The sequence below is a fragment of the Numenius arquata genome, chromosome 14 (assembly GCF_964106895.1).
Source record: "Numenius arquata chromosome 14, bNumArq3.hap1.1, whole genome shotgun sequence".
NCBI classification, from domain to species: Eukaryota; Metazoa; Chordata; class Aves; order Charadriiformes; family Scolopacidae; genus Numenius; species Numenius arquata.
Genome location: NC_133589.1, coordinates 3,881,297 through 3,901,433, shown reverse-complemented (window position 1 = coordinate 3,901,433; position 20,137 = coordinate 3,881,297). Strand labels below are relative to the sequence as shown.

The window sequence follows — 20,137 nt, the reverse complement described above, 5'->3', positions numbered from 1 at the left end:
TTCAGCAAAATGAAGATGAGACGTGGCACGGCTCGACATCGCTTTGTCCCTCGCCAGGATCCCACGCAGGTGCCAGGAGATGGAGCTGTGCCGTGCCTTTGCCGGTCCGTCTCCCAGTGGGTACATCGGTGTTGCCGGTCGCAGCCCCCTTCTCACCCTTCATCGGCACAGGGTGCCAGTGGATGAAGATGCCTTTGAAGAGAGATGAGAGAGGCTGAAATCCTTTGACACCTGCAAGTGAACTGTACATTACCAAAATGCTAAGCGGCTTTGTGAGAGAGATTATCCTGAAGGATGTTTTCCGTAGTGTTGACATTCGTATGTGAGTGATTAATTCCAACACAGGCGTGGAGCCAGGAGGCAAAACCCTTCCCTCGTTGCCACCAGGCAAGCTACGGCCTTTGGTCCAGCAAAGTTATTAATTCATCCCTGACCTGCGACACTGTGTGTGACTTTGTCACCCTCATCTTCTCGGTCACCTCTCAAGGCAGAGACCTGAGGATTTTCCCTGCCCCTTTTTGCGAACCGCTGTGAGGGTGCAGGCACTTTTCGGCTGTTTGCTCTCCAGGGCTCTGTCTGCTTCTATATTTTGTCGTTCTCCCCTGAGATGTGCCATCACAGTTAAACACAGTGCCACGGCTTTAAAAAAAGGGGACGGTAACAGCTGAAAACGAAGATGAATTGTCGCTTTTGTACATTGGTGGCAGAAGGGAGCTGCACTGCTGCGGGTTACCAAGGCAGAAGGGGAAGCCGTGGCTGCCTGAGCTGCTGGGAATTTTCTAACCCTCTCACCCAGCTCATGGGTGACCCTCTAGAGAAGCAGCCTGACTCTTCCCCTACGCTTCCAGTCAAGGCTGTCTTTCACTGGGGAATTTAATCTGCTGCAGAAAGGTTATTACATCTCTTTGGGGGTTTTCTACTCGACTCCTAAAAGATATAGAAAGAAAATGTAAAAATAATATATAATAATCTACCTATCTATAAGAATATAAAAGAAATATAAAAACTGCTGTGTAGTGACTAAAGCTGCTAAGCCCAATTTTGCAATGTTAACCACTTCACACCACCCATGGCTCTGCTCAGCCATTTATTTTGGACGGGAGTACCTCAAACCCCACATCTCCAGATGCAGCTCTTACTTCTGATGATACACACCAGGTAGTGGCTTGGATTCATTCAAGATACAGTGAGTTTTCATCCTCAGGAATGCAAGCAGCGCTATACATGTTAGTGACTGGGTTAGATGTATATGCACATGCAAGTGTGTCACCCAGCGCTGAAATTTGACAGCTTGGAAGCAGAAGACATCCTCCTGTGGAAGGGTGCGCCGAAGAAGAGGCACAAGATGTTTAGGAGAGAGCATGGAGAGCACTTTGAACCCAGAATGAGGTCAGCTGGTTTGCAGCACGGAGCAGCCGCTGGAATCAATCCCCTCTCCTTTCACAGAAAGACAAATGCTTGGCTGAGACTGGCAAGACCAAACCCTCAGTAATTTGTGGTGCCACAAGGCCAGTGGAAGAATTAATTGCAAAAGAGAACTATCTCCACTCCATGGCACTGATTTTTGAGGCAGAGGGACTTCCTCCGAGGTTCCCACCAAAGAAGCCCAGCCCAGCTGGGAGATGTGATGAGACCACATCATTTTCTGCCCAATGGCTTACAAGACACACAGGTGGATTGACTTGTGTACCGAGGAAAGAACAGAATCAGAGACTGGCACCAGTTGGTTGGTTACAGAAGAGGTAAGGGAGCTTTTTATTGCAGTTAGCCCTCCAGCAGCAGTTTCTGGAGGAATAATATGAAACGTGAGCATACAGTTCTTCCAGAATCTGCAAAAATGGCAAAGTTAAGCAAGACTTTCCAGCTCACAATAGCCAAAGGCAACACCTTTCTTCCAGACTAGGGATCTCCAGGATATCTGAAGGCTCTCAGTGCTGCACTCTGCATCATTATTAATTCAGTTAAGTCGGTGTTACAGGGGCCTAATAGAAATCAGAGACTAAAAGGTGTCATGACAGCAGCATAGATGGTGCCCGTGTTGACAATCCCTGCTATGGGAGATGGCTGCACGCCCGAGGTAAAATAAGCAAACAATCAAGAAACACATGTGGGGCACTTTTCTCCCACTCTGCCCATCTCCAGTCATTAGGGGTAACTGCTTGTCTCTGGGCTCCTCCAGTTAACTCATCTGGAACCTGCACCAGGCAAAAGCCAAACTAAAATCATAAGAAAATCTTAATAAATCAGCATCAGAAAATTTGCCACAGGTGTTTGTTCCTGCAAGGATGTGACCACTTTAACACTTGTCAGAGTCATAGCACACAGCTGAGGAAATAGCCCTGGACAACTCTGCATTCCCAGGAGAATAAAAACCAGAAGACGTACAGAGTCACCCAGCAGGCAGTAGGAACAGGAGCAATGGTAGCATTACTTAACTATGTGCAATTTGCTCTCCCTATCTTGATTTAAATTACACTGCCAGAAGAGACTGACAGTGTCTGGAATCAAATTGCTTAGAAAAGTGCTTCTTCAGAAGGAGAGAAAAAAAGTGCCCGAATAACTTGAGTGCAAATGGTCTTGCAAAATGCCTATTGTGATCGGGGACAACGGGATCTGGGGCTAATTTTCATTAGGATAATGCTCATGTAATTATCCTGGGCCAAACCCCTAACACCCTGTTGTGAAATGGGGGTTGGCACCGCGGACATTCCTACAGCACACACATCAATCTGGGTCTCCTCTCGAGAGTTAGAGGAGGCACCATCAAACAAGAGTCTCTGATCTGTTCCCGCTTCCTTCACTTCTTCAGATCAGCGTGGGCTCTGGGGACCATCTTCAGGACGATGGGCTGCTTCGGTTGCACGAAACCTTTCGTGTCCAGAACCAGCGGGATCTTGAGCAGGAGGGAATAAAAAACACAAAACAGCCTTGTAAGCTGGGAAAAAGGACAGTCATGACACCAAGAGAACGCCTACAGCCCACATACATCTCAGCCACCCCTTGTTTTCAGTGCATTTCCTAACTTACAGATGTACTTATAGCAGGACTATCACTATTGCTCATGCGAAACAGCTACGAGTTGGGGTTTAATAGCCCTCGGCTCTTGAATAAACTGGTTGGTGAATTCTGACTTTCACATAGCACGGTAGGAAGAGCTCAGTGCCCTGATCAACAGGCTGCACGTGGAGGGAGAAGCAGCCAAAATCCATGGGGGGAGCCGCAGCTGAGGAGGGGCATGCAGTGCCCTTCTGTTTAATGCTGAAGTGTGTCAGTGCTAAGGGGAGCTAGATCGTAATGGGAGCTGGAGGAGCAATAAGCTCCCCGGGAAATAACGGAACTACGATTGCCGCTCAGGCTGAGTACCAAAGAAAAAGCATCCTCACGCAGAAAAGCCACGGGCTCCCTTGGGGTGGGCTGGAAATCTCAATAAAAAGAACATTTAAAACTGTTCTTGGAGGGAGTGAAGTTGCAGGGGAGGGAAGGGTGTTTTACTAAGTCTCTTCCATCAATTTGATGCTGCTCGTGTCCCAGCTCTCCTTCTCCCCATCAGGACAAGGGTAATGCACCCCCAGCCCAACAAGCTACATTAAAAGCCCCATATCCCAGTAAGCTTTGTTTCAGGCAATTTAAGCAATGTGGCTCGGAGCCCAATGTGCCATCAGTGGAGGAGTGAGAGGAGGCTGCAGCTTCCATATACATATTCCAAAGGGATGTTCCAGCATGAATTTTTCCCTCCTGCTCTGATGTACATGACATCTTCTGTAGAAAAAAGGGCCGAAAGAGCCCCATAAACCTATGGGCACCAATAATACAATACATATTTAACTTGTCTCCTTTTAATTAAAGGCAGTTATAAAAAGAATCAATTTTATGGATTGCAGAGGACTAGAAAAATGTCATTAGAGTTGGGGGAGGGTGGATAGGTCACTGCATTGTTAATGGACTATTACAGTCTTTCACCTCCAGGTTACTAGTTGAGTTGCAATCTGAATCTGCAGAGATTCCAGCTGAGCTCTCGTGCCAAGTCATAATTTAATAAGGATTTTTCTGTTTCTTACAACAAATGTCCTTTGAATACACTTGCTGCCCCCTCCGCTCTGATTTCCCAAGCTCGCCTCGTGAATGAAATGAATTAACGGCACAGCCTTTTGCAGCACTGGATGCAGAAAGCCAGGTTGGGTCTCGAAACTAACACCAAATTTCACGAGGCCTTGCTTGACCAACAGCCATTTCCAACAGCCATTGCATTTACTTTATGTCAAACAGGACAAAAGTTCGGGATTTACTTTATTTAAAAGTAAAGGATTTACTTTATGTCAAACATGTAGTGACAGGACAAGGGGTAATGGTTTTAAATTGGAAGAGGGGAGATTTAGGTTAGATATTAGGAAGAAATTCTTTCCTGTGAGGGTGGTGAAGCACTGGAACAGGTTGCCCAGAGGGGTTGTGGATGCCCCATCCCTGGAAGTGTTTAAGGCCAGGTTTAATGGGGCTTTGAGCAACCTGGTCTAGTGGAGGTGTCCCTGCCCAGGGCAGGGGGGTTGGAACTCGATGATCTTTAAGGTCCCTTCCAACTCTGACCGTTCTATGATTCTACAGAACAGCCCCGTCTTGCACGGCCTGTCCCAGCAGTACTGCATACGGCATTCACAGGGATCCTGGGCAAACCCCAAACCTGGTGGGATCCTGAAGAGCCTCAAAGGGGGAAGGCATCCCCAATTCGAATTTAGCTCAGATTGCTCTTGCTTGAAAACTATTACCCTTTCGAGACTGCCTGGTGGCCCATAAGAGGTGAATTTTGGTGTCTCTCGCAGAGAATAGCCATGTTTGGGTTGCAAAATGCAGTCTCAGAGTGGGCTGGGGGGATATTCCCTTGCTGCTCCCTGGAGCGGGGTTTTCCTATGCCGGGTCAAGGCAGAAGGGCAGGGCACCGTGGGGGAGCCAGCACCCCACAACTTAGGTGCACCCAAAGAGCAGCAGAGGACTTTAGGGATCTCAGCCTGACATATTCCACCAACATTAAATTTGCGTCTGTAGAGGCTTAAAAAAAATGTATAGGCAACTTGTGGTGAACTATTTAAATCAGTGGAGAAGATTTAAATACAGCTATTCCCATATGCCGCTCTAGTCCACACTGAAATCTTCCTCCCTGATCTCTGTGTGAAGTAGTAAAACCCAAGTCTGCAGACAAGGTTCAGTGGTCTCTCAACTCCTTGGGGAGGAGAGGTATTTAACATGCACGTGAGACAGTTCCCTGTTTGTCCGGAGACGTAGGTGAAAGAAAGAGCGCAGGAACATCTGGGTGAGACTAAAGGGCGGACAATGAACCACATCCCCCCATATCCTCACCGGAGTGTCCTTGCAGGTTCTGAAGGAGAAGTTTTGCAGCAGAACGACCACAGCCACTTTCAGGGTGAGCAGAGCAAACCTCATTCCTATGCAGTTCCTGGGGCCAGCCCCGAACGGCAGGAAGGTGTAGGGGTCAATAGACTCTTTGCTCTCTTTACTGAACCTGATCACAAAAAAAAAAGTAAAGTTAGAAAGAGCTACTGTTCCAGGATGTGTCAGCTCTCAGATCTGAAGTGATGAGGGGTCTGGGAAGGCAAAAGCTTTTTGTGTTCCTGTGCACATTAGAAGAATCCAGCTAAGTCTCTTATTTCTGTCTCAATAGATGCCTTATGCCTCTGCTTTTATCCTGCTGCTTGGAGTTGGCTGTGCATCTCCAGGTGCATCAGGTGAACTGGGAACACCTGAAATATGCTAATGGATTTCCTAACTACTCTCTTCTCAGAACTCCCTCTCAGCTTAAAAACTGAACCCAGATTTCAAACCCTAAAACACACAGGTCTACAGCTTCACGTCTTCCCTTTAGATCAAAGGACTGAGCGAACACAAAGACGTTCTCCCCCTGCGTGACTAAAGGGAGGGTTGCTTTTGAGACATGCCAGCCATTCCTCTCCTCATCATGAAAAACAGGGAAGAACAATCAGCTTCACAGAGAAATTTGCCACCGAGCATTTTCAGTAATACTTCTTAGTGATCAGTTGGTTTTCATGTCAGAAAGCTTTTCATTCCCGGTGCATGAGGTCCAGGTACAAACCTCAGCCATGCTAAGTCAGCAGTGAAGTATCTCGCTCCTGAGACACCAGCACATCCCTCTGATGAACTCCCAGCAAGGTAAGTGATCCCTAAAGAGCTCCTGTCCAGCCACCCAAACCCAGTTTGCCAACTGGAGTTAGGAAGCAGCTACTGGAGCAACTGGTAAAACCTGCCCATTGCCAGAGTACTCCCATTTGGGTGGTTCCTTCTGCATTCAACACAAGGAGACCACAGGGGTCCAAAGGTGATTTCAGCAGCACCCATCTCCCTCCCTAACTTCTGCCTGATACTGCTGTCATGTTTTGTCCCAATGGTCACCACATCCCCACACCAGGGTTAGCTTTCAGGTGTATTTCAGCTCCTGGTAGAAGGGCGCAGATCTGGTCCTGCTCTCTCTGGACCAGCCCTCAACATCTTTGTGGCCACCTGAAGACTAGCAGGCCCAGGGTCTCCGAGGTCTCCCTAGGGCTATTACCTCACTTCACGAGGTCTGATAGAGACCCCTAAGCAAGGATTGTTCCATAACTTGGGTGGGAAAATTAAGTTTTATTTCCTACCCGTCTTTGCCCTTCCACTGCTGATTTGCACGGCATCGTGCCAGTCACCCAATGGCTCTTGTTTTAATATCTGGCCATAAACCCCTCAGTGTTACAGCTGCTGGAAGCTGCTCTCACTGTCGCTCCCTTCAATACAGTTAATTAAATTCCATGCACAGTTTATGGATGTAGATCATAAAACTCCCCTCACGATAATGCTGGGACTAGATGTCAGACAATGATAAATGCCTAATTTAAATGTTATAATCATGCATTCCCCACTTTCGCTGCCATTTCCACTCCCAGGGCTGAGGTTTAGCGTGCAGCTATTGCCCCCTGCCTGGCCCTCACCTCTCAGGCCTGAACTCCTCTGGCTCTGGCCAGCACTCCGGGTCACGATGCAACACGTAGACTGGGATCATGACCACCACGCCCTTTGGAATAGTCACACCATTGAGCTCCACTGTCTTCTTGCAGACCCTCTCAATCCGGCCCCCAACGGGATAGAGCCGGAGGGTTTCGTTCACCACCATATCGAGGTACTCCATCTGCGTGATGGCGTTGTACGTGGGAGTAGCCTGGGGAGAGGAATCAGGATGATAACAAACATGGGACTTCAATCCCCATCCAACACCCCTGCAACACTTCCCCTTCAGATATCAGAGACCAGAGGAGGTGAGATCCCAGTGCCAGCATTTCCTCCACTCAGTTTTGTTTCCATCCTGGCTTTTGGCTCAGGGCCTACAAGGAAGGAACAACCCCAGCATCTCCTCTCCCTCCCTTTACCTTGTTGGGCAGGTAGGCATCAATCTCATCCTGGAGTCGCTGCTGCACATCAGGGTGGGTGGCCAGGTTATACGATATGTAGTTGAGGGTGGAGCTGGTGGTCTCATAACCAGCAAAGACAAAGATAAGAGCCTGGGCCAGAATTTCATCATCACTTAGTGCTGAAAAGAGGCATAAAAGCACATGTAAGAAGCTGAAAACTACAGTGATTAACCCTTGGGAATTCAGGATCCCACTCTTCAATATAATACGTAACACTAGTCATAACTACTTGACAGTTGGTAAAGGAAACCAGCTAACCTTCTGGTACCACAAAGGGATGGATCTGGCACTGCTGTACAGCCAGAAAACAGCAGTGTTATGTTGCTTTCTTTAAAAGCACAATGAAGGTACGTGCAACCTGAGCATCCTGCCTTGACTGAGGTTGATGGACTGGGACTGCACCTTGGCTGAGACATTATTTTCTAAATCTAGCAGTTCACCTAGGATGAGGAACAGAGACGAGCTCACAGGTGAGCAAGGTATGTGCAGCGTATGTGCTTTGTGGGCTTTATGAAATGCAGCCAACATTGCTGGCCTTCAGATAAGATAAAATAAGAAATGGGAGTAAGGAGATATTGACTCTGTTTGCTTTTTGTTGCACAAACAGACCTCAGGATTTATCCCAGGGAATGGGATGCAATAAAATATGGCTGATATGTGACAAGCATCGTTATGGCCCCACTACTGAGACCTTGAATCTCTCATAGGATTAATAACGAAAATCCTCTCCTACTTCCTTCCTTCAACCCAATGAGGAACTACAATACTTTCTGCTGAGATAAGAACAGATCTCAAGACATACATTTGTACGAGTCGGTCTCAGCAGACTTGGAGCCGTCATGTGAGCTCTGCGAGTCAACCATGAGTTGCAGGAAATCAACCCGGTTCTGGGGAGAAACGGAGACAGTCAGAGAAGATGTGGGTGGGGAGGAGGCAAACCTCATCCAGTATAAGCTCCTTGTTGAGACACCTGCTCCATTTGCAGCCCCACCAGCAGGCTCTTGGTTTCAGTGCATGTTGAGGTTCAGACTGGAGACCCTCTATGAACGCAGATACTTTCTCCATGTGGAAGCCTAGGCAGGGCATGTTTCTGGCCCTCCCCATAGCTGATGAGCAGGGAGCAGTTATGGAGAGCAGGTGGTACACCACAGCTTCTGAAGACGTCACCAGGTCCCTCCTGCACTCGGAAGGAGAGCACAGCGAAGAGAAGAGGCCACCTGGGCTGGACTCACCGTGCTGCCGCCCTTTTCCCGTTCCTTCTTCATTTTTATGAAGACTCCATTGAAGAAGTCCATGACTTTTGAGGGTAACAGAGTAACCTTCATCTTTTCCAGCACTGGGACAACAAAGGGGAACAACACTAAAAGGAGAGAAAAGAACAACATGTTTTAGCTCAAAGGGGCTCAAGAAATTCAAAACTAGCACAAAGCATAGAAAGGAAAGAGGTAGATCTAGACCCTGACCCCCAAAATTGCTGTTTGTTGCCTTCAGCTCTCTTTTTACCTAACCATGGCTGGCACACAACAGGAAAATCTCCATGTGTCACTATATGGCCACAATGCCACACTAAGTGCAGCTCTCTGTGACAGAGAAGGTCTCTGCCTGTAGAAGGATGCTGCAAAGACCCACACAGGTTTACAGGTCTTGACTGTGGTCTCCCTGGGCAAGTATTTTGGCAGATCTGCTAGGGTGAATCTAATCCTGCACAGTGCTGAGCATCTCCCATATGGCAAAGGGGACTCAAAGCTAAGGGAGCCACCAGGAAGTGCAGGTGGTCACCACCTCTGACATCGATTCAGGGCTGGATGAGATGAGGTGTGTCATACCTAAGAATACGAACACGGGGTTCAGGAGACTGAATTTGAGAAATTTCTTGATGTTGGTGACAAAGGGGTCACTGGGGTTGCCCATGGAGTCAATATTCACACTGAAAGAAGTGCTGGTCACCACATCCATGCTGTAGGCTCCAAAAATGCTAGGTAGAGAAGAAGAGAGACCGAATGAGATGAACCCAACCCGTGTAGTGAATAAGAGCCCATCTAGGAACAATCCTTGAGAGAGGGAATCTAATTTTTTAATAAGGATTCAGTTCAGAGTCCTAACATAGTAGGTACTGTGCTGATTTGGCAGCAACCATCATTATATTTTCCCAAGTTTCCCCAGTTGCATTCATCCCCCTATTTTTCCCAGTGTCAAAAACCTAGGCTGTAGCTGGAAAGCACTGAACTGCAGCCTGGGTTAACAAAGACTGTATTCTGTTTTCCATCTGTAAAAAAGACATCCAAAAATACCCCATCTCGTGGGGCTTCTGGAAGGGGCCCTGCCTGTTCCTCAAAGCACATCTCTGGTGAAATGAAATGGTAAACAGAGCACAGCTACCCTGTTTGAGCACAGCAGAGCACAGCAAAGCCCACTGCTGAGGAACATACCATGCCCGTGACCATAGTTGACAAGGGATCTATGCTGCAGTGTGGAAGAAGGTCTCCAAACCCTCTCTCTGTGAGGCCCCTTCCCCACACTGAACACAAGCTCTCTCCCATCAGCCCCACACAGTTACTCACTCCTTTGTGTTCACGAAATCATCATTAGCCACCTTCTTCTCAATGTTTTTCACTAGTTTTTCACCATTGTGAATAATGACAGGGAACATCTGAAATGCAAACCAAAGCAGAAGACACTGTTGACTCTTTCATCTCCACCAAACAAGGCTGGGCAATTCCGCTCTGCCATCTGTGCCTCGCCAAGCCTTTGGCTTGCAGAGGGAGGGCAGGCAAGGGGAAGGTATCATTTCCAGGCCTCAGGCATTACTTTCTCTCATCTTAACAACCAGTCCACAGAGTTCATTTGACTATGACTGAGCAAGGTTCTCCTCCCCAAATCCACACGCAGCTCCCATTCCAGCTAAGCATCCACTCCAGCTGGAAAGAAGCATGGCTCCAGAGCACATGGAAAATGGGCACCCATGGTCTGAGATACACTTAGCAAGAAGGAAATACAGGTCATAGGGCCATTTCACCCCCCATACCCTTCTCCTGACTCCCTCCCCATGATGGTAGACAGCCACCGTGTTGCTAAACTGCACCCAACAAAGGCGCTGATGGATGTGGTCTTGACAAACAGGGCAACTTCCCCATTTGAGGGGAAGGTTTGTACTCACAAATACCCCAATCCTCCTCTGGCTATTGATGCAAAGTTCTGGTGGCCTCTGCTTTACCTCCTTCAGCTTCCCGCTGGTGAAGGTTGGAGACAGCACAGTGCGAATTCTTTTCCACTTCTCATCTTCAGCCACGCTGACGGCCGACTCCAGGATCCCATTCAGACCAAAGTTCTGCACAGGGAGAATGTTACAGCAAAAGGGACAGGGTTAGACAGGGAGATGGGTGAAGGTTTCCAGCCCCCTTCCACACAACAGAAATGCAAAAAAAAAAAAAAAAAAAATGCACCATGGAGTGCTAACTTGGCCCCTGCAGTCAGCTCTACCTCAACCAGTAAACAACAGAAATGGAAATAAAAATGTAAGAGTCACAAATGACATCAGCCCTAGGGTACATCCAGGCTGATGTCCCAATGTCCCAGCCAGAGTGGCCTCTACACCTCCCTAGCAGAGTTTTGTTGTCGGTACCATCAATAAACTGGGGCACAACAGAGAGCAGCTACTTGCTGAAGGGCTCGGGGAGGAGAACAGGAACCAAGAAGAAACTCCTTCTTGCTGGAGAGCAGAGCACGGGACTAGGTACCTACCCGGCGATTGGTAAAAATGGAATAGCACTCTTTCACCAGGATGTTTTTGATGAGGACGGGGTCCAGAACGGCCAGCACAGGCTGCCTGCCATCAAAAATCCTAAGCCAAGAGAAACCCACTGTCAGTCCATCACTCATGGTCAGCTGGAGCACAAGCAGCCGGCTTTGTCTGTGGTCGGAGCCATGCACATCGCCGGCTCGAGCCCGGAGGGTTTGGGCCAGCTGAGTCCCCGCTGACAAAACAGCCGAAGGGATGAGGCTGAAACTGTTTTATTACGTAGTAAAACAGGAGAAAGGGAAAGAAAGTGCCAAACACAGACAGCACGAACATTTCTAGCAATCGGCAGTGGTATTAAAGAGTTGCCAAAGCAGCGTGGGTTTAGATAAAAGGCAGCTTTTGCCACGACGCTGATCCCCTGCCCTTGGGTCATCTGAGCCCTGTTTCTGCAGCTGGTAGATGGAGTCACTAAATCCACACCGAATAGCCTACCTGTGGGGTAAAGAGATTTCCCTGCCTGGCCTACGAGGCAATGAGGGGGAAAACTCATCTGTCTCCTTCATTTTCCAATCAGCAGAGACAGAAAAACATAAAAGCCATGGTGTGGGCTGAAGGGCAGGGAGCCTTGGGCCATAGCCGAGGGAAGCTGCCATCTTCAAGAGGCTTGAGAACATTTAATCTTTTTGGGGAAAAAAAACCCAACAAACCAACAACCCCGCACTAGGTTTCATGAAGCCTCCTAGGATTTATTTTGCACAACAATTTTGCTTCGGTTTGAGAGGTTCTCAAGAGAAGCGCGATAAGAGGCCCCGGCACAAAACCGGGGCTGCGCGGGGAGCAGGGAGGCAGGTTGAAAGGCAGCTCGTGCCCCGGCTCGGGGAGAAGCAGGGAACAAGATGAAAAACACGGCGGCAGCCTGCAGCTTGCTCTCCGCTCCAGACAGACGAGGAGCGGCTTCAAAGGCAGGAGGCTCAGTTTGACACCAAGCGGTGGAGTTTTCTGGGCAGGCTGCGCGGCTGGGAAATGATCGGTGCCTTCCCTCGCTAATGCATCTGGAGCTGGGAGATAAAGGGATGGCCGCGCTGATTTGGTGGGTGGTGGAGGATGAGGGGAGCTCCCTGGGCTCTCTGTGGAACAAGTTTCCCTGGCCCCGAGGTCACTAACACTGCTGTTTAGTTTTTAATGCTCCCAAAGGGGAAAAGAAAAAAAAAAAAAAGGGTTATTTTCAAAGCTTACGCAAGCAAACGACCCCCAGACTGGCCACCACCATCCCAGCTCTGCAGGAGAGAAGCCTTGGAGAGATGGCTGGAGACTTTCCCAGTGGTAAACCGGGATTTTCTCAAGCTGTCACTGCTGGAATTGCAGTGCTGAGACATGGTGGCAACATACCTTTTTCCATTCAATTTTGGGGCACCCCGAACAGGCAGTTTTGTTCTGCAGCAAGAAACTCACCCCCAGATTTTGCCATATTTTTCAAAGCACTTCTGATCGAAACGCATGAATCCCTGCGAAAGAAGAGAGGAGAAATGAACAGTTTGCCAGCAAGGGGTGATCAAAGCAGGTCACAGCTGGCAGCGCGGCGCGTCCCACAGACCCACTGAGAGTGGCAGAGGTTGGGGGGGTGCACGGTAGCTCTTAAGAGTCACATAGACACTTAGGGGACATTTGCACTGGAGGAAGAAAAGAGAGCAGAGAGGAGGGGGAAAAAAAAAAAAAAAAGGAAAAAAAGAAGCACTTTCAACTTCCACTAGCCAACCTGAGCTAAAAAAATGTAATGAAGACAAGGTACGACGGGGTACACAGCTTTAGCGTGAGCAGAGTTAGCAGGCAGAACTAGATCCCAGGGTGTCTTTTCATCTTCAGCCCAACACGTTAGAGCTGCTACCGCCTTGTCCTCAGGAGATCCTCCGCTGCAGTTACCAAACTGGAGTGATGATGGCTTTTTTGTTTTGCTTTGTTTCCATTAAGGTTTTAACTGATGTTACATCTAAGGATGAAACTTAAGGGACACATAACACTCACCATGCATCAACTAAACCATTAGTAAGAGACCGCATGCATGCTGTAAGCCCAGCAAACACAAGCTAAAACACCTCTTTCATTGAAAGTAACATATCTTTGTTCTGCATTTGCAGTCAGTTACCTGCTACTACCTAGCTATTTCTTAAGGTTTGGTGACTAGATAATATTTGGTTTTTATTTAGAAATCTACTCGCCTGGCTTAGTCTCAGGCTGGCCCAACAGCAAGTGGCTGGATGGGGCATTGCTGGAGCTAATTCAGCCTCTTCATGGGGGTGACACAAAGCACAAAGAAACATACAGTTCTCAAAAATTAGCACTTCTAGGCATCTCTCCAATATTTTTTTTTTCTAGACTTCCAACAGAACTTCAGCTTCTGGGGAGCAGGTAGGAAACCAGGGAGAAACTAATAACTTAAATTACAAAGTAGTTGAAAAACACAGCACACTTCATTCAGGTCAAACAGACCCTAAAAGTAATTTTTGTGTTCTCTGTGTGTCCAAAGAGCTTCCCTATCTGAAAGAATCATTTCCATCTGACTGAATCAAGGGCAGAGGAAAGAGATGCCCGAAGGATGGGAAAAACAGCCCCAGATAAAAGTAAGTCTCTAAGGCAGCCATGGAGCAACAGCTGCTGGTACTCACCTGCCGGTACTCCAGGAAAGTTCCCAAAAACGGCAGAGGCTGTGGCCCGGGAATGCCCAGCTTCTTGAAGGCCCGGAAGGGCCATATCCCATAGCTGCCAGGGAAAGAGCATGTTAGATGCATTTACGCAATGAAAAGAGAAGGTTCTTCATCCTGAGCACAGCGAACAGCTTAAATAGCTGGTGCCTGTCTCCCAGAGAAAGCTGAAATTATGGACTGCCAGCAGCAGACCTGCGGAGGATACTCTCTTCCTGCAATAAACACAGGATCTCTTAGGGTACAAGATAATTTGGGATACGTTTTGAAACAAGACAAGGGCTGGAAGGAGTTGTAGCCCAGCCTGGGTGTACCTGGGCACCTCAGGTCTTTATTCAGGGACCTCATTCATTTCCCCAGATCAGAGATCCGTGACTCAGGTGATCAAAGAAAGATCTCAGAGGGATTAAATCCTCAAGCTGAGACCTGCCCTTGTGTTTGTCTTTGCAAAGCCCTACTGCGATGCTCAGGTGGTAGAGCCACAGCAGCACAGCTGAGCGGGGACATAAATTATAACAGCAAAATTAAGTTTTTGCCTGTATAGCTCTCTACGGCTCCCCTGAGCGACATAAGCAAAAGGGCAATTTTCCCAACATAACTATTTAAATGGGTGCTTCTGCTGGCACAAGCACAGGGGCAAACATAGACATCACCCACTGCCCTGCTCCCAGCTCGCCCAGCCCAGCCAGGGACACCCTGTCCCTTTGCAGCCAAACAGATCCTGCTGCAGTTAAAAACAGGAAAGTTACTCTCCTTTTGGATCTGCTGAGAAAAGCAAAAAAAATTAAATAAGTAGTTCCTTTATATTTCCCTCCTTCTTCCTCCTTCCCTTTTGGCGTGGGGAGGGGACAGGGCAACCCCCCCTTTATCAGCCCTTGCCTCTGCCTTGAAGGTGGCACAGAATGACCAAGGATGAGTTTTTAAGGCTAATCCAAGTCCTTGAGTGCTTCATGCCAAGGGTGATGGCCCCAGCCCCTCCCCAGCTGCAGGCACAGGCTTCTCCTCCTCCCTGGCCACCCTGGGGGACCAGCCTCTACTTACAGGACCAGGAGGGTAAGGAAAGCGATGAGGAGCAGCCAGGTGACAAAAGAAAAGTTTGGCAGGAGATGCATCATGCCTCCAAGCCTGCTCTCAGAGCACCCGTCTCCCGCGAAGCAGCAGCCTTGGTTTATGATTTTTTTTTTCCCCTTGACCTTCTGACAGCTCACATGATGCAGGAGGAGGAGTCGCCTTGTTTGTTGGGTTGCTCAAACTTTAACTCTTGGGCACGTTTCTCTCCCTGGATTGGGACGGCAATAGCGTGCCCAGCTCCCCAGCCCTCGAGATTTGAAACTGCTGAAAGGACAGTTCTCATAAGATGAAGAGCAAATAGCGATAGGAAAGGGCATCAGCGTCCCTAACCCCTCCCTCCTGCCTCTTGCCCGAAAGTTGCCAGGTTCCCGTGGGGCTGAGGGGAGCCCCCGGCTGCTCCCCCAGCAGCAGCGATGCTGGACCAGACTCGCTCCCCCTCACCCTGCCCAGTCTTGCTTTTGCCGGCTTCATCGCTTTTAGTGAGGGGTATAATCAGGAGGGTCAAAGAGCTGCTACTGTGTCCCCCCCCATCCAGCTCTCAAGGGATTCTGGCTGCACAGATGTACCTTCCCTGTCCCCCCTCTCCCACCCTCATTCATCTCATCCTCCTGCACCTCCATTTTAGGGTCCAGGAGGGAAGGGGCTGGAGGAGACAGACCTGCCAGGAAACACTTGCCCAGGGCTGAAAGGAGTCCGTTATCCTCAGGCAGAGCCCTCTGATCCTCAGTGGAGACTCGGTGGAGAGAAGGACGTGGTCCTGTGGAGGCATAACCTGTGCTCTTACCTGAGCTGATGGAAGCTTTCCCTGGCATCTCACTGCACGGATCGGTGGCTTTGCTGAGTTGCCTGCCTGTGGCTCGAGCCCCAAGAAGCCACCAGGGCATGGGCAGGAGGTGCTGAGGACTGAGTGGTGCCCTGGCACGGTAAGCACTACGCTCACAAGGAGGTCAGGCAGAACCAACACCCCTCTAGCCATGGCATTTTGGTATGGGTTCCCATCTCCCTTCCATCCCTGGCTTTCTGTTTGCTCTCAGGCATGGGGTGGCACAAGGTGGCTTTTTTTGCTTGGCTTTAGGCAGCTCAGTGTCCCCCCCAAACGCACACACGGAACAGGCTGCTTTCTACCAGAGAACCAGGGAAAATTACACATATGGGCAGACTGTGCAGTGGAGTCTCTGGCCAGTTTAGCTACAGGTATGCAAACTCCCCGTGCTGGTGGGTGGCTGTGGGGATGGGACAGGACATGGTCTCCTTTGCCCCCATCACACCAGGAAGGACCACGAGTCTCCTCTTCTGTGTGGTCCAGCGTGGTCCCCTTCCCTGTGTCCCCTGAGCCCACCAGCAGACCCATGTGGCCAAGAGGAGACAAAGCCCAGCTGAGGAGCCCACGTGAACATCACACTCCCTGGCATCAGGCATCGCTTTTCTGCCTTGGGCACACTCAACCTTGAAGAAACCCAAGTGCTTCTGCAATTATCTGCCACTCAGCGCAGGCAGATCATGTGTGGCTGTGCCCAGAGGCCAGCAGCATTTTTTGCCTCTTCTCAAATATTTATTTTGCCTCATAAAACACATTCAAGTGGGTGCTGAGATGCGGGCAGGTCCAAGGGTCACCTCCACACCCATGTAGAAGATCCAAGCAGCAGCGCTGCCATTTTTGATAGGATGGCACCACAGATAACCCCAGCTTTGCACAACCACGATGTGCTTGATGATTCATGTAATCAGGGGCTGACAGTAATCAATTAGCTGCTTTATGGAGGAACGTGCCTGATTCCTGCTTCCCCAGGCTGCGCTGAAGAGCAGAGCCCCGGCAGCGTGCTGTGGCAGAGGGCTGCAGCAGGAAACTTATTCTCCAATTTATGGAGTCTCCCCCTTATAAGACACCCTGAAGCAACCATAGCGTGGGAGTTATCCTTTATCCTTGCATCCAAAGGCCGGTTCTCCCCCTCGCGGCATCCCATACCAGAAGTACATAAAGAACTACGATGAGAGGTGGGAGGAGAAGCCAGGTGCCAGGGCAGCAACTCCCCGGCCGGGATTAGCTGCATTTCTTCCCTGGCACAAACCCTTTGATTTTCCAATACCCTCTGCTAACAGCTGCTGTGATTTCTCAGCAGGAAGCAGGTTTGTGGATCAGTATTTTCTTTCCTCTCAGACAGAAACTGAGGCAAAGCCAGGCTTCAGAAGAGAACAAGGATATTAGCTATCTCCCCAAAAAAGTAAATAAACTATGCAGCAACTTCACACGCAAGGAAATAACTCGTTTGTCAGAAATAGGTTTGAGTGGGAGCAATCTGCTGATCTAGAGCTGATGTTCTAAGGAGAAGACGGGATGCAGAGCCTGATCAAAACCATGGTGCTCCATCATGCAGCCAAGGCGGGGAGAGAGACACCGTCCCCCTGGCCTATGTCACATCAGGAGCACTCCTCTTCCCGGTGGTGACACGCTCTGCAAACGTCACCGTGACCCTCTGGGGATGAACGGACCACACTCAGGGTTCTGCCACATCTGTGCTGGGAACCACATCCACAGGGTATGCAAATGGCCAGTGAACTTCTGCAAACTCCTTATTTACCTGATTTTTGTTTTGTTTTGTTTTCGCATGTCTCTTGGAGCTCCGTTGTCTTCCTGGCTCCACAGATTTGAGAAAATCATAGTTGATAAAAATTCCACCTCCCAACCAAAACTGCTGCCACAGGTGAGAGCTGCAGATGGGGTGATCCTGAACACTCATCATCATGTAATTTTATACAGAATAAAGGCACTGAAGTGATGCTTTTATACTTCCACAGCCCTTTGGACCAAATGCGATGGTAGAGTGTGACATTACTGAGGCTAAGTTTTTTAATATGAATATCACTGAAATGAGACCCAGGAGGGATAAAGCAGAGGGAAAGCCTCTCCAGGTCGTGTTTCCTGGCAACATTTAAAGGGTTTTAGCATCGTGGGCAAGAAAATCATGCAGCAGGGCTGCAGGTGAGGCTGCCACAGTGTCCCAGCACCTTGTCTCAAAGAAAGAAAGAAAGTTGCCCAAGTTTGGGCTGGGATCCTCACACAGCTCTCATCTGTCCAAGGCTGGTGACCCAGGAAAAGCATCCTGTGGTACTGAAAGGGGGAGCAATGGGTGTTCCCCACCATCACACCTGTGCAGCAGATGCACTAAACCAAATGAAAAATAACCGTAGTGGCAGACTGGGCCGAGTTGACATCAATGCCCCTTCTAATTTAATCTATTTCACAAAATTATCACTTTTTTTTTCCCCCCCTTTCCCATTTCAGATAATAACTTATTTAATAGGAAATGACTCCCAAGAGAGCTGTTAAATCCCATTGGTAAGTTACATCAATGACCAGCGATCTCTTTGGTGCACCAGGCTATGGGCACCATTATATATTAGAAGACAGAGATGGTTTGCAGCCCTAATTTACAGCTAGACTTTATGATCTTAAAGGTCTTTTCCAACCTAAATGATTCTATGATTTTATGATCCTCTGTTTCTAGGGTTAATCCTCTGTACCTGTGGAGAACCCAGAGTGGTCCAAAAGGAACCTCCTCCTCCGGGTCATGAGCAGACATGGCCCCTCTGACATCCCCTTCTTACTGACACCAACACAGGGCTGTTGCTCTCCCCATTAATAAGACAAGCCGAGGGACTGCGGGAGCCCTGGTGATGTGCAGAGTGCTATAAAAAGACTATATATTTTTACACCCTGAGGAGAGCAGAAGTGACTCAGTGTGAGCCCTGCTTCCCCCATGGCAGGGTCTCCTGTTGTAGTCCTGAACACCACCAAAGCCATGGCCTCACACACCTCTCACACTTGTCCAGTGGCCACCACGTTGTCCATCGCACTGCGGTGGCTCCTGGTTTGTTTGCTCCTGCCACCCCACCCCAGCAACAATCCTCGTTTAATATTAACTCACACACTATCTACCACTCCTTATCGCAGTAGTGCTTGGCTTCCATGCTTCGGATACTTTCCCTGTGTTTGTGTTACCATCATCCCAAAGACCAAGCACCTTTCTGCTGTGGCCAGCACCCTGCACTCCTCCTCACCGAGAGCAGAGAGGTGACCAAGCAAAGCAGATATGTGGGGATTCAAAAGCTGACGGTCACCATGGTTAACACAAACAGAAGGTGGTTTGAGCTGTGCTGTCTAGCTGTGGTCGCTGGTAGTGTCATAGATGTAAAAATGAGTCAATACATCTTAGAGCAACCAGGAAAAAACGCCGACTGAATGGATGGTGCATAGAAGTTGATATCAAACCTTATGCAGAACTTCAGAGGAGCTGAGCTGACAAACTAAAACCCCTTCTGTTTGTAAAACCTCCCAGAGAAACAAAGGTACAAAAACTATTAATAAACTACAGAGTCCTCCCCAGAAGAGAGGTGATTTTACCACTGCCTGGTTGGTGGGACTGAAAGAGGCCAAGGAGAGAGCAGTCTTGTGTGGACACAGACCACTGGGTAGAAGACCACCCCCAGGAGACACATGCTCTGCTGCATCTCAGGCTTTTTCTTTATCCGCTGTACTGTGGACCCAAAGTTTTTCCTTTCCTCCACATGCTACGGAAAAAGTCATGTTGTAGCATGGAACACTCCTCTAATAGACAAAGCAAAATATCAGCCTTGTTAAAAACCAGGACTGATTATCCCATCTTTAACAATTCTCTTCTTATGTTCCTCTCGTCCCACAAATGGGATCACAAGCTGTTTATTTCTGGCTCTTCCTCACAAACCTTGCTCTCAAATGAGCCTCTTGAAAGGACTAAATGGGAAAGCACCAGATGTACGACTTCCTCGAAGAGCTCCAGCAGCAGGGGAATGACCAAGGGCTGGCACTGGTTTCTGCCTTCCTTCTCGCCGAGCCCAAAACCACACCATGCTTCAAGCCTGGGTATTTCTGTGACCTCTGCAGAGCGAAACCACCACCTTGCTCCTTTCATCCAGTAACGCTGCTGAATGCTCCTGAAGCATCGACAGCTGAAACCCATCTCCCTTTCGCTCCTCTATAATTTCTGAGCGAGGACAGAAAATTATAAGCCACAGCTGGCGTTACAGGATAAAACCAATTACAGAAAGCAGGGAGGGAGCAGCGCTGTGTGCACTCGGACACTAGCTCCTCCAAGGACAGCCTCTCCTCTGCCTCTCTCACATTGTAC

The 20,137-nt window shown here is 48.9% G+C and overlaps 1 protein-coding gene across 1 annotated transcript; it reads right to left on the bottom strand.

Annotated features, from left to right (window-relative positions):
• Window positions 1–1,725: 1,725 nt before the first annotated feature.
• On the bottom strand, window positions 1,726–15,093 carry LOC141471627 (cytochrome P450 3A12-like). The gene is made up of 13 exons (XM_074158234.1): window positions 14,943–15,093; window positions 13,866–13,959; window positions 12,655–12,707; window positions 11,205–11,304; window positions 10,678–10,791; window positions 10,025–10,113; window positions 9,290–9,438; window positions 8,696–8,823; window positions 8,266–8,350; window positions 7,422–7,582; window positions 6,987–7,213; window positions 5,350–5,512; window positions 1,726–2,893 (listed from the first exon to the last, which is right to left on the bottom strand). Exons 1-13 carry the CDS (start codon window positions 15,014–15,016, stop codon window positions 2,798–2,800), a joined length of 1,533 nt encoding a protein of 510 aa, XP_074014335.1. The 5' UTR covers window positions 15,017–15,093; the 3' UTR covers window positions 1,726–2,797.
• Between the last annotated feature and the right edge of the window lie 5,044 nt (window positions 15,094–20,137).

Excerpts from the sequence above, each read along its gene's own strand:
- LOC141471627 (XM_074158234.1), bottom strand. The coding sequence starts at position 15,016 with ATGATGCATCTCCTGCCAAACTTTTCTTTTGTCACCTGGCTGCTCCTC. Across the intron at positions 8,351-8,695 it reads GGGAAAAGGGCGGCAGCACG|AACCGGGTTGATTTCCTGCA; the intron begins GTGAGTCCAGCC and ends GTTTCTCCCCAG. Across the intron at positions 5,513-6,986 it reads GAGGAGTTCAGGCCTGAGAG|GTTCAGTAAAGAGAGCAAAG; the intron begins GTGAGGGCCAGG and ends TTTTGTGATCAG.